Source organism: Gekko japonicus, unplaced genomic scaffold (genome assembly GCF_001447785.1).
Source record: "Gekko japonicus isolate JY-2015 unplaced genomic scaffold, Gekko_japonicus_V1.1 scaffold2894, whole genome shotgun sequence".
Taxonomy (NCBI): Eukaryota; Metazoa; Chordata; class Lepidosauria; order Squamata; family Gekkonidae; genus Gekko; species Gekko japonicus.
In genome coordinates this window covers 4,117-17,549 of record NW_015160925.1, presented here as the reverse complement: position 1 = coordinate 17,549, position 13,433 = coordinate 4,117, and the positions used below count along the sequence as shown (strand labels likewise).

General features: G+C 49.2%; 1 protein-coding gene across 1 annotated transcript in view; it reads left to right on the top strand.

Annotated features, from left to right (window-relative positions):
• Positions 1–13,114, top strand: part of LOC107121856 (transcription factor Sox-18A-like) — a 24,237-nt gene extending 11,123 nt beyond the window's left edge. The window contains exons 3-4 of the mRNA XM_015424869.1: positions 4–64; positions 11,906–13,114. Coding sequence (XP_015280355.1) covers positions 4–64; positions 11,906–12,786 — 942 coding nt within the window. The 3' untranslated portion in view covers positions 12,787–13,114. The remainder of the gene's footprint in view (positions 1–3; positions 65–11,905) is intronic.
• Positions 13,115–13,433: the final 319 nt, after the last annotated feature.

Sequence of the window (13,433 nt, the reverse complement as noted above, 5' to 3'; positions counted from 1 at the left end):
GAGAGGAAGCGGCTGGCCCAGCAGAACCCAGACCTGCACAACGCCGTGCTGAGCAAGATGCTGGGTAAGGTGGGGGTGGGTGGGTGCCTGGGTGGGGACTTGGGAGGGGTTTAAAAATATATATATATATTGATCCCCCTTCTCTTTCTCAGAGCGACTTCTTAGCACGTGGTCCTCTCCTCTTCTGCTTTCTCACAACAGCCCCGCGAGGTAGGCCAGGCGGAGAGTTCTTCCCTCCCCTGCTTTCTCCCAGCAGCAGCCCTGCGAGGTGAGGGGTCGTGGCCAGGGTTCCCTCTAAGCTGAGTTAGTGTGAGCCAGCTCGCAGTTTTTTAGCCTCTGGCTCACACATTTTTGTCTTAGCTCAGGAAGGGAGGGCTCCAGAGCAAACTAATTGAGGCAGCAGCCGAATCGCTCGCTCACAACTTTAATGCCAGTGGCTCACAAAGTAGAATTTTTGCCCACGGGGCTCCATAGCTTAGAGAGAACATTGGTCGTGGCAGGCCCAAGGTCGCCCAGGCGGTGTTCAGTGGCAGACGTGAGGATTCGAACTGCAGGTTGTCCATTCCAGCCCTAATCCGCCGCTCTATCTGCTACACTGCACTGGCCATAGAATCCTAGAGTTGGAAGGGACCTCCAGGGTCATCTAGTCCAACCCCCTGCACAAGGCAGGAGATTCACAAATTACACCCCCCCACACCCGTGACCCCTGCTCTGTGCCCAGAAGATTACAAAAAACCTCCAGGATCCCTGGCCAAACTGGCCTGGAGAAAAAATTGCTTCCTGACCCCGAAGTGGTGGTCGGCACTTCCCTGGGTGTGTAAGGAAGGGCCACGAGAGCTAAGCCCTTCCTGCCCTCCCTCTCATGATCTGCCCAAGTTCACAGAATCAGCAGAAGGAGAAGCCCACCTACCTCATGAGCAATGCTCCCTCTAAGCTGTGGAGTCTTGTGAGCAAAAATTCTGCTTTGTGAGCTACGGGCATTAAAGGTGTGAGCGAGCGATTTGGCTACTGCGTAAATTAGTTTTCCCTGGAGCCCTCCTTCCTGAGCGGAGACAAAAATGTCTGAGCCGGAGGCTTAAAAACTGTGAGCTAGCGCACATTAACTCAGCTTAGAGGGAACACTGCTCCCGAGGAAGCCTGTTCCACTGAGTAACCCCTCTGACTGTCAGGAAAGTTCTTCCTCAAGTTCAGCCAAAAGCTCTTCTGATTTAATTTCAACCCAGGGGTTCTGGTTCCGACTTTCTGGGGCAACAGAAAACAACTCCGCACCATCCTGGTCTTAACCTCTCCCGGCTGAAATTCTCCCCCCTATTCTCAAAAAAAAAAGGAATGAAGGAGTAGAGGCTGGAGTGAGGCTTGTGGAACTCCCCGCCACAATATGTGAAGGGCGCAGGGTTAAATGTCTTTTTAGATTGGGAGGGATTGGCCCTGTTCATGTGTTACAGTGAACGCCAATGTTCCCTCTGATTCCCCCCCCACCCCCCTGAGCGGAGCATTTCACATCCTCAGCAGAAAATAACTGCTGATATCTTAAAATGGGTCATGGACAGTGCAAGACCCCGTGCGGCTCGAGATTGTGGCTAAGCGGGGCTTCCTGTATTAATGAGCAGCCGCTCACACGCACACTGAATCCTATAGGTACATGTTGCTAAGGAAGAGCCAACACACATCCACTTTACAGATGAAACTGGGGACCAATAAATGTGGTTTCAGGTGGGCAGAGCTGTGTTGGCCTTCAATGGAAGAACTAGACTTGGGTGTCCAGTCGCATTTTAGAGACCAACAGTATTTCTGGGTTATAAACTTTTAGGAGCTCCCTTCTGGAGCTGGATAAATGTGGTGCTGAAATTGCCCATTCAGCTGTCCCTGTGTTGAACGTCAGAATCACTCGACGCAAGTAGAAGAAGAGATTGGATCTGTACTCCGCCCTTCACTTGGAGTCTCAGAGCGGCTTACGGACTCCTTTCCCTTCCCCTCCCCACAACAGACACCCCGTGAGGTAGGTGGAGCTGAGAGAGCGCTTTCCAGATCTGTCCTTGAGAGAACAGCTCTGACAGAACTATGGCTTGCCCAAGGTCATCCAGCAGCTGCGAGTGGAGGAGTGGGGATTCAAACCCGGTTCTCCCAGATTAGAGTCTGCACACTTAACCACTACACCAAACTGGCAGAAGAATCAAGTGTACGCTGTACACAGATTATATGTGCGTGCTGGCTTCTCTGTGCCTTCACTGTAACTTGCAAACAGGGCTATAACGTTTGCCAATGGCTACGCCCTCTCTCTATCTATACGTAATGCTTGGCAAAGTCTGCTTCCATGTATCTGAAGAAGTGTGCATGCACACAAAAGCTTATACCCTGAATTAAACTTTGGTGGTCTTAAATGCGCCACCAGACTCAAACATTGTTCTGTTGCTTCGGACTGACACGGCGACCCACCTTTATCAGTAGTTCTAACAGTGAGAGAAGAACCTCCATGTGCAGAGGCAGTCAACTTTTAAATCCCTGCGACAAACAATGGTTGAGGCTGGGTGCCTTTTTGCCTGGTTCCCCTGATGAATCATGCTAGCCGCTGTCGAGGTGCTGGGTTGGGTAGACCTCCACCAGTCCTTTATCTAACCTTGAGTTTTCGACGTTGCTTGATCGGGCCAGTGTTCCCTCTAAGCTGAGTTAGTGTGAGCTAGCTCACACTTTTTTAGCCTCCGGCTCACCCATTTTTGTCTTAGCTCAGGAAGGACGGTTTCCGGAGCAAACTAATTGATGCAGTAGCCAACTCGCTTGCTCACAACTTTAAGGCCAGTCGCTCGCAAAGCAGAAATTTCGCTCACAGGATTCCACAGCTTAGAGGGAGCACTGCTAGGCTCCCTTTCAACTTCCATATCCCGGGATAAATTCCCCCTCCTCTTGCTTCAACCAGAGTGGGATTTCTAGGGCATTCTGGGCTGTTAGGAGGGAGGAGATGGCGGGGTGAAATTCAGGATCACTAGAGGAATCCACGGGTCTGGTCAAAGCAGGTGGGTTGTTGTCATGGGATGTTTGGGCTGGGTCTAATCGGTGTAAAGAGTCCGTGGCTCCTTTCCGCTCCCACCTTCTGTCGAATGGAGGGAGTAGTGCAATGAACATGGAACACGTCCTGTTTTACATGTGATGCTTAAGAGGCAAACGGGCTCACCTTCGGGGCTTTAGGGTTGGCGCAGCATCAGATTTAGACGGAGCTGCTAACGATGCAAAAGGAACACGAGCGCCGGCGTCTGGCTTAAACTGGGTGGCCGATTTGTGCCAAGCTGGACGAACGCTTGCGCCTCACCAGTCCGTCATCTTGTTCCGATTGACCCTGTAAGGGTTCCCCCCCCCCCACACACAGAACATGTCATAAGTACCTGTGAACTTCCCATATGCCTTGTGACACACAATGAGATTCGAAGGAGATTTTTGTGAAGCAACCTGCCAAGAGTCAACGCTCTCCCTTCATCAGATATAAAGCGTTGACTCTCGAAAGCCTATACCTCAAATGTCATGGTGATCTGTAAGTTGTGACTGGACTCGAATCTAGCTCTCCGAGTCAAAATGGGGGCTTGGCCTTCGGAACTGGAGAGCAGTGCAGATGTGGGGACCAACGCTCCCTCTAAGCAGTGGCGTCTCGTGAGTAAAAACTCTGCGTTGTGACTGAGCTACAGGCATTAAAAGTTCTGAGCGAGCGATTTGGCTACTGCATAAATCAGTTTGCTCTGGAGCCATCCTTCCTGGTAGAAGACAGAAACGTGTGAGCCGGTTACAAATAAGAGAGGGATTTTTTTTTTCCCACCCTCTTATTTTATGTGCTGGCTTATGGCACAGATGAGGATTCTCACTGGTAATTCGAAGGGCAAAGCCAGGTGGTTTCATCCAGAGGGATTATCAATGCATAGAAGGCGTTGTTTGGGTATACATGCCCAAGGTGCTTGGTGTTTAATTAATCTGGAATAATTGCCCCCTTCCCCCAAGGTCCATACACAGAAACTACCATGGTTTAGAATCCCCGCTGCGTGCACAAATATATATATTTTGGAAGATACACCTCCCATGCACACGCACGTCTTTTTCTGATCTACTTCAACAGGGCTGTTAAAGACCAGCAGATCTGTGCAAAACGATATCTAGTTTAAACAAGGGTTAATTCCCGCAGCACCCTAAAGACGAACACTTTTATTGGTACAGAAGCTTTCCAGAGTTCACAGAGCTGTCAGATGCATTCTCTTCCAACAGCGCAGGTATCTGATACAGTGAACTTTGATTCACAAAAACCTGGACTTAGTTCTAACAGTGAGAGAAGAACCTCCATGTGCAGAGGCAGTCAACTTTTAAATCCCTGCGACAAACAATGGTTGAGGCTGGGTGCCTTTTTGCCTGGTTCCCCTGATGAATCAGGCTAGCCGCTGTCGAGAATGGAGACGCTGGGTTGGGTAGACCTCCACCAGTCCTTTATCTAACCTTGAGTTTTCGACATTGCTTGATCGGGCCAGTGTTCCCTCTAAGCTGAGTTAGTGTGAGCTAGCTCACAGTTTTTTAGCCTCCGGCTCACCCGTTTTTGTCTTCACTCAGGAAGGATGGCTTCCGGAGCAAACTAATTGATGCAGTAGCCAACTCGCTCGCTCACAACGTTAAGGCCAGTCGCTCGCAAAGCAGAAATTTCACTCACAGGACTCCACAGTTTAAAGGGAGCATTGCTAGGCTCCCTTTCAGCTTCCATATCCCGGGATGAATTCCCCCTCCTCTTGCTTCAACCAGAGTAGGATTTATAGGGCATTCTGGGCTGTTGGGGAGGGAGGAGATGGCGGGGTAAAATTCAGGATCACTAGAGGAATCCACGGATCTGGTCAAAGCAGGTGGGTTGTTGTCATGGGATGTTTGGGCTGGGTCTAAGCGGTAGTTAGTGGCTCCTTTCCGCTCCCCAAATCTTTATTTTATGTGCTGGCTTATGGCACAGATGAGGATTCTCACTGGTAATTCGAAGGGCAAAGCCAGGTGGTTTCATCCAGAGGGATTATCAATGCGTAGAAGGCGTTGTTTGGGTAGACATGCCCAAGGTGCTTGGTGTTTAATTAATCTGGAATAATTGCCCCCTTCCCCCAAGGTCCATACACAGAAACTACCATGGTTTAGAATCCCCGCTGCGTGCACAAATATATATATTTTGGAAGATACACCTCCCATGCACACGCACGTCTTTTTCTGATCTACTTCAACAGTGCTGTTAAAGACCAGCAGATCTGTGCAAAACGATATCTAGTTTAAACAAGGGTTAATTCCCGCAGCACCCTAAAGACGAACACTTTTATTGGTACAGAAGCTTTCCAGAGTTCACAGAGCTGTCAGATGCATTCTCTTCCAACAGCGCAGGTATCTGATACAGTGAACTTTGATTCACAAAAACCTGGACCCTGGGAAAATGTATCTATCTTGAAGGTGCTTCTGGACTCGAATTTTGTGTGTATGCATGTCATGCACGCACGTGAAAGGAACAAACATTCAAATGGTGGGGTCCAAAAGCCATTTTAAAATTCAGTGCGTGTAGATACTGCACTCCCTGAAATGTCGTTTGAGGCGGCTGACAAGTAATGCAGATTAAAAAATAATTTTTAGGAACACAAGACACTGAAAACCTTACATGTAGACACATAAGGAAGAAAAGCGTCTAAAATTAAATCAAAACCAGGAGGAGAAAGTAGATGTAATTTTCCCGCATTGCGGTGCAGAGCCCAAATGTATACAGGAGAAGAACCGAGTGAGCCCTTGGTTACAGTAGCGGCGGGTGTCCTGGGATGATCCCTTTAACACTTGAAGAGGGACAAATAGGATCTGTACAGAAGTTCCTTACAACAAGATCCATTATAGGCTTCTGTTTCATGGAGTGGATTGAACACCCCCCCACACAAATAGAATTTCACAAGATATTTGCCAAATGTGCTTGCCAACAATTTGATCACAGATCTTAGCTCTCCATCTTTCTCTTAAACCGGGCTTTCTTTCTTTTTTTAAAAAAAAATTCATCATGAGCACCTAGCCATTAATTCATTGCTTTACCTTTTTGGTTAACAAAAATGCATTCTTAAAAACTGCTCCTGGGATGGAAAGGGTGTGTGTGATGGTACAAACACTAGCCAATCAGTGCTGCACACAGCTAGATTTTATTGCCAACTGTTTCATGCAGTCCTAGACAGGGAATTGGATGTAGCCGGTGGCTACACATAAGTAGGTCAGGGAGTACTCGTAACCAGGTCTACTCAGAAGTAAGTCCCATTTTATTCAGTGGTGCTTACTCCCAGGACAGTGTCTTTTGGACTGCAGCCTCAACCAATTAAACACTACTCCGTCTGTATACAAACCCACTGTCTGTCCTGAGAAAGACACCACTTTGATTTAGTCAGAATTCAGCGCGATCTTCCAAGGAGAACATAACATTTGAATCTTCATGTAGACAAGCACAACGCAAACACTAATTTAAGTTTTCATTGTCCAAGCACCCTTCTTTGCCCGAGTCTTATTTGCTGTCGCATGCTAATGTTTCACAATCTACTTTGGACGATGCAGCTACCAGTTGGCTGGATCGGGGCAAAGTTAAGTTTTTCAGTGGATGTTGGCTCACTAGTTTGGAAGACGCCCCGACTGCAACTCACCAAGTTCTGGAAAATGTCCTTGAAGGGAGTTGACTTTGGACGTGGTGAGTCGTGACCTACCGAGCCTGGACGCGCTCCCACCTTCGCCAGACGAGTTGCTGGTTGTGTGAACAAAGGAGAGGCTTTTGCAAGCTCCGATTGGGAGTCTCCGTCCACAGTATAGGACCGCAACAATAGAACCCCTGTACCTAGCACAGAGAATACAGAGGGCTACAGGCAGCCATTTTTGCAAGTTTGCCGTGCGCTCACTCTCTTTAGAGTCTGATATTCATTCTTGCTGTGTTGCCCCAACCTCGACCCCCAGGCCATTTGAGATCTGTCAGCAGTCCCATCGCCCTTTCCCCTGTTGTCTTTGATTAAGTGATCAAATTCACCAGCCGTCCTTTGAGAGTCCGTTTGGCGTAGTGGTTAGGAGCGCCGACTCTAATCTGGGAGAACCGGGTTTGACTCCCCACTCCTCCACGTGCAGCTGCTAGAATGACCTTGGATCAGTCACAAGTTCTCTCAGAGCTGTTCCCTCAAGAGCAGTCCTCAAAAGAGCTCTCTCAGCCCCACCTACCTCACAGGGTGTCTGTTTGAGGGGAGGGGAAAGGAGATTGTAAGCCGCTCCGAGACTCCTTTGGGTAGTGAAGGGTGGGGTATAAATCCAATCTCCTCCTCCTCCTGTTTAGAATCTGAATCCTCTAAGAGGAATTGAACCTTTTGCTCTAGTGTCGCTAGAGAAAACATGGCCCCTTTATCAAAACATGACGTAGTCCATTTTAGCTTAGGCTCGTACCCATAAGGACATTGCAAGAGAATATATGCAAGAGGGTCCACTGACCAGAGCGGGGCAAGGACATAGCAGCTCTGAGAAAGGGCTCCAGATGCTTGAAGCGGACCTCTTAAGGACAGAACAAAGTTCAAATCCAGCGGCACCTTGAAGTTTTGTTCTAGGTATAAGCTTTCCGGTGCACGCGCACACTTCTTCAGATACAGTGAAACAGACCTCCACAACCATTACATATATGTGGCGGTGGGGTTAGTTGCCAGGATGGGCTAGTTAAAGCCAAGATGCATAAGTAGCTGAAGTGTGTCAGAAGGCAACACCCACCGCTCAGGCTCCACTGGACTGTTTTGGATTGCTAGTTATTTTTTGGAGGGGGAACGCGCAGATCTGCCCTCACAGAGGAGGGAGAGCTTGTACCTGAAGGCAGGCGGGGGAGGAGCTCTGAAACTTACCTGGCTGCTTCTTGCTCTGACTGAGGGCTGCTGGGAGCAGGGGATGGGGCTTGTTGCATGTGCCCACCCCCTGGGCTCCTTACTGCCGGAGCTCCGCTCCTGTGCGCTCCCGCAGGAAATGACCCCAATTCTAGGTATAAGCTATTGTGTGCATGCGCACACTTCTTCAAATACATTGAAACAGACCTCCACAACCATTACATATATGTGGCGGTGGGGTTAGTTGCCAGGAAGGGTTAGGTAAAGCCAAGATGCATAAGTAGCTAGGTGATAAGTATAGCGAAGACTGGAGTAAAGCAGTCGGTAACACCCGTGCAGAGCAGCAAATTAGCATACATATAATCGCCCAGTGACTTATGCCATTTATGACTCTAATCTGGGGGAACCGGGTTTGATTCCCCACTCCTCCACTTGCAGCCGCTGGATGACCCTTGGGCAAGCCATAGTTCTGGCACAGCTGTTCTTGAAAAAGATCCGTTTCTGTTCCTGTGGTCATGTGGCCAACATGACTAAACACCAAGGCGCGCGAAATGCTGTCTTACCACTAGTTTTACCAACTGCTTTAATCCAATCTCAGCTATACTTATTGCCCTGTTTATACATCTTGACTCTAACAAGCCCTTCCTGGCAATTAACCCCCCCTCTACCTATATGTAAAGGTTGTGGAAGTCTGTTTCAATGTATCTGAAGCAGTGTGCATGCACATGAAAGCAAATGCCCAGAATTAAACTTTGTTGGTCTTAAAGGTGGGCACTGGACTCGAACTCTGTTCTCCTGCTCTTTTTTTAAACTTCTTTATTTATGCTTTTCCTTCGTAATCCACATTGACATATCTTCGCCTTTCCAGTCATCGCATCTTTTTAAACATTGGCACGTTCACATTCTTTCATACATTTGAGACAGAATTTCCTATCTATTATAAATCCAGTTACATAATCTTTCCCATCTTTTAATAAATACACTTTCATCTTTCCCTTGGAGAATTAAGGTTGGCTTGTCCATTTCTGCTACTTCCATAAACTTAGCTAGTGTTTCCCGTCTTGTTGGGACTCTGTCTTGTTTCCAGTATTTGGCCATTAATATTCTTGCGGTAGTCATTATATATGTGAACAGATATTTTTCGTTGGGTTTATAATCCTCCGGTTCTCCTGCTCTTATAACAGACTATGCACACAGACGACATACAACTCAGAAATTATTACGTATGTGAACTACTTTAACCTTTTAAAAATCCATACTTCCAAGCCTGAAAAAAAAAATGATAGAACAGAGTTTGATTCCAGTGGCCCCTTTAAGGTAAAGGTAAAGGTTCCCTTGCTCGAAAGCCAGTCGAGTCCGACTCTAGGGTTGCGGTGCTCATCTCCGTTTCCAAGCCGAAGAGCCAGCACTGTCCAAAGACGTTTCCGTGGTCATGTGGCCGGCATGACTAAACACCAAGGCGCACGGAACGCTGTTACCTTCCCACCGAAGTGGTACCTGTTTATCTACTTGCAATTTCTTGCTTTCGAACTGCTGGGTTGGCAGGAGCTGGAACTAGAGACGGGAGCTCACTCCGTCATGCAGCACACTCGGGTCTCGAACTGCTGAACTACTGACCTTCCACAGCCTGCAGTTCAGCGTCTTAACCACTTGAGCCACCGCAGCTCCTTGGCACCTTTAAGACCAACAGTTTAATTCTGAATATAAGCTTTCATGTGCATGCGCCCAGAATTCAACTTCATTGGTCTTAAAGGTGCCACTGGGCTCAAACTTTGTTCGGTTGCTGCGGACCAACACAGCTACCCACCTGAACCTGTTCTCTCTTAAGGACAGGTCTCTTTAACCCAAGAGGTTTATGGAGGAGGAGAACTGTCATTTCTTTACTGCTTCTTCATCTTCCTTCCAAAGCATTTGATTTCTTCTCCTTTTCTAGACCATGCATTACTATTACAACCTGCTGTGATTTTTATTGATAGTTCATTGGGGAGGGGTGTTAGAAGACGCATAGCAGGAAAACCTAGTCCCAAAATTCTTTTATTTAATTATTATGGTGTAGTGGTTAAGCGCACGGACTCTGATCTGGGAGAACCGGGTTTGATTCCCCACTCCTCCACTTGCACCTGCTGAATGACCTTGGGCAAGCCGTAGTTCTGATAAGAGCTGTTCTTGAAAAAAGAGCCGTTTCTGTCGAGAGCTCTCTCAGCCCCACCTCCCTCACAGGGTGTCTGTTGTGGGGAGGGGAAGGGAAAGGAGTTTGTCAGCCGCTCTGAGACACCTTTGGGTAGTAAAGTGCGGGGTATAAATCCAATCTCCTCCTCTTCCTCTTCCTCTTCCTCTTCCTCTTCCTCTTCCTCTTCTTCTTCTTCTTCTTCTTCTTCTTCTTCTTCTTCTTCTTCTTCTTCTTCTTCTGTCCCACATTCTCAAATCACAATTCCATCCCAGCCTTCCTCCAAAGAGTTAGGGGGACCTGGTTCTTTCCCCCCCATTTTATTTCACAACAGCCCTGGGAGGTAAGTTAGGCCGAAAGAGACTAGCGGGCACAATTTGACCCAGTGAGCTTCATGGCAGAATGGGGATTTGAACGTCAGTCTCTGAGTACCTTCAGACGCTCCGCCCACTGTACCACATGGCTCTCCGTAAATCCCCGAACCATCTGAACAACATTAACCATCACAGTGCAACATGTAAATGCTTAAACTAACAAATATAAATGTCAGGATAGCCATAAAAAATATCTGAACTAGCAGCAGTTCCCTTAAAATTCTAAAATAACAGTGTAGCCTCAACACCACTTAGCGGAATAAGTCGCAGTCCTGTGAGAGAGCGGCGGGTGAAACAGCCGCTGGCTAGGCCAATCCTTTCAGATCTCAGAAGCAAAGCAGGGTTGTCTTTGGCTAATTCTTGGATGAGGGACCCCCAAGGAAGACCAGGGTCGCTATGCAGAGGCAGGCAATGGCAAACCACCTCTGCTCATCTCTTGCCTTGAAAACCCTACGGGGTCACCGTAAGCCATAGGACGATTGCCAGTTCGGTGTCGTGGTGAAGTGCGCGGACTCTAATCTGGGAGAACCGGGTTTGATTCCCCACTCCTCCACTTGCACCTGGTGGATGACCTTGGGCAAGCCGTGGCTCTGATAAGAGCTGTTCTTGAAAAAGAGCCGTTTCTGTCAGGAGCTCTCTCAGCCCCACCTGCCTCACAGGCAGTGTTCCCTCTAAGCTGAGTTAGTGTGAGCTAGCTCGCGGTTTTTTTAGCCTCCGGCTCACACATTTTGGCCTTAGCTCGGGAAGGAGGGCTCCAGAGCAGACTGATTTATGCAGCAGCCAAATCGCTCACTCACAGCTTTAATGCCAGTAGCTCACGAAGTAGAATTTTTGCAAACAAGACTCCACAGCTTAGAGGGAGCATTGCTCACAGGGTGTCTGTTGTGAGGAGGGGAAGGGAAAGGGGTTTGTAAGCCGCTCTGAGTCTCCCTTGGGTAGTGAAGGGCAGGGTAGAAATCCAATCTCCTCCTCCTCCTCCTCCTCCTCCTCCTCCTCCTCCTCTTCTTTTTCTCTTGATGACAATTATAATTGTTATTGGGTTATCTGAAGAAGAAGATGAGATTGGATTTATACCCCGCCCTTCACTTGGAGTCTCAGAGTGGCTTACAAACTGTGCATGTGCAAAGGGAGGAAAAATAAAAAAGCCCGCCGACATGCACTCCCGCACATCGGTAGTGTAGACGATGGGGAGTAACGTGACTGCGCAGTGAGGGGAGATAAGGGAGGTAAGTGTGATCGCAATTATCCAGATCAAATATGATCCAGTTAGAACTGGAGCAGTTTAACCCGCTCTCAGCACGCCGTCTAACCGCACCCTACATGATTTTTTTAAAAAGACTATCTGTCAGGGAACTCATACAAGTGCGAGTTATTTTAAAAAATGGGGCATGACAACAGTTCCACGCTCAGTCTTGCTAGCTCCTGATGTAGACCCTCTAGCCCAGGTCTTCTGGGCATCTCAGTCCTTGGCCCCTCACTTCATGCCTCTTTTTGTCTTCTGGACTCTCCAGGCCAGTCGTGGAAGGCCCTCGGCGCCAGCGACAAGCGCCCCTTCGTGGAAGAGGCGGAGAGGCTGCGGATCCAGCACCTCCAGGACCATCCCAACTACAAGTACCGCCCGAGGAGAAAGAAGCAGGCCAAGAAGATCAAGAGGATGGAGCCCAACATCCTTCTGCACAACCTCTCCCAGTCTTGCGGCGACGGCTTCGGGCTGAGCCCCCGCAACGTGGCCGGCAGCATCGCCCACCTGGGCCACTCCCAGCCTCCCCCTCTCAACCACTTCCGCGAACTCCGGTCGGTGGGCTCGGATATGGAGAACTATGGCCTGCCGACCCCGGAGATGTCCCCCTTGGATGTCTTGGAGCAGAGCGAGCCGGCCTTTTTCCCTCCGCACATGCAAGACGACTGCGGCGTGATGTCCTTCCGGGGATACCACCACCATCCCCCTCCTCCGCCCCCCCAGGTGGAGTTTTCCCCAGAAAAAAACCTGGGGCGGAATCTGCCAATGGGCTACTCCCCGAATCCCCCGTCACACCTGGCCGATGCCATGAGGACTCCCCACCCACCTGGCCTGTACTACAACCAGATGTGTGCCGGAGCTGCCGGTGGCCTCTCGGCCCATTTGGGCCAGCTTTCCCCACCGCCTGACTCTCACCACCTGGACGGCGTCGAGCACTTGAACCCCAACGAGCTTTGGACAGAAGTTGACCGCAACGAGTTTGACCAGTATTTGAATATGAGCAGGACTCGTCCCGAGGCTTCGGGCCTCCCTTACCACGTCTCCTTGTCCAAAGTGACTCCTCGAAGTCTCTCCTGCGAGGAAAGCAGCTTGATATCGGCCTTGTCCGACGCCAGCAGTGCCGTCTACTACAGCGCCTGTATCACTGGGTAGGGCTTTTCCTTTGGGCCTCGTCTTCACCGTGGAAAGAGCTTGAGGGCATATGTACATTTTGGACTGCCGTTCGGTTTGACCCACTACCCTTTCCCCAAGGGAACCCTGGGAATTGTAGTTCTCCAAAGCGGGACCGGGGATCTCTAATAAAGAACTCTCAAGGTTGTCTGAACTATAATTCCCTGGATTGTTGGGGGGAAAGTGATGGCAGTTTAAAAACGGATTTCGGCTCGGAGTGTAGATACGCCCTATGGAACTGGTAGCCCGAAAGGCTTGTGCGCATTTTTTCCAAGGCCAGAGTGACTTGGTTTCCTATCTCTCTCTGGGGATATGGTGCCTTTTTGCAAACTAGTCATTTGCCCGGTGATAGGCAGAGGTTCAAGTGTCAGATAAGTTTGTCGAGGATCACGTGCCAATTTTCCGTGGAGCAAAGCGGGATATTCAGATTCGGCCCTACTGAGAGCTGGGCCCCATGTCCCGTTGTTGCAATATCCAGAGTAGGTAGGGTCGCCAACCTCCAGGTCAGGCCTGGAGATCTCCTGGAATCACAGCTGATCCCCAGGCTACAGAGGTCAGTCCCCCCTGGAGAAAATGGCTGCTTTGGAGGGTAGACTCTGAGTCATTCTACCCTCCTGAGGTCTCCCTTA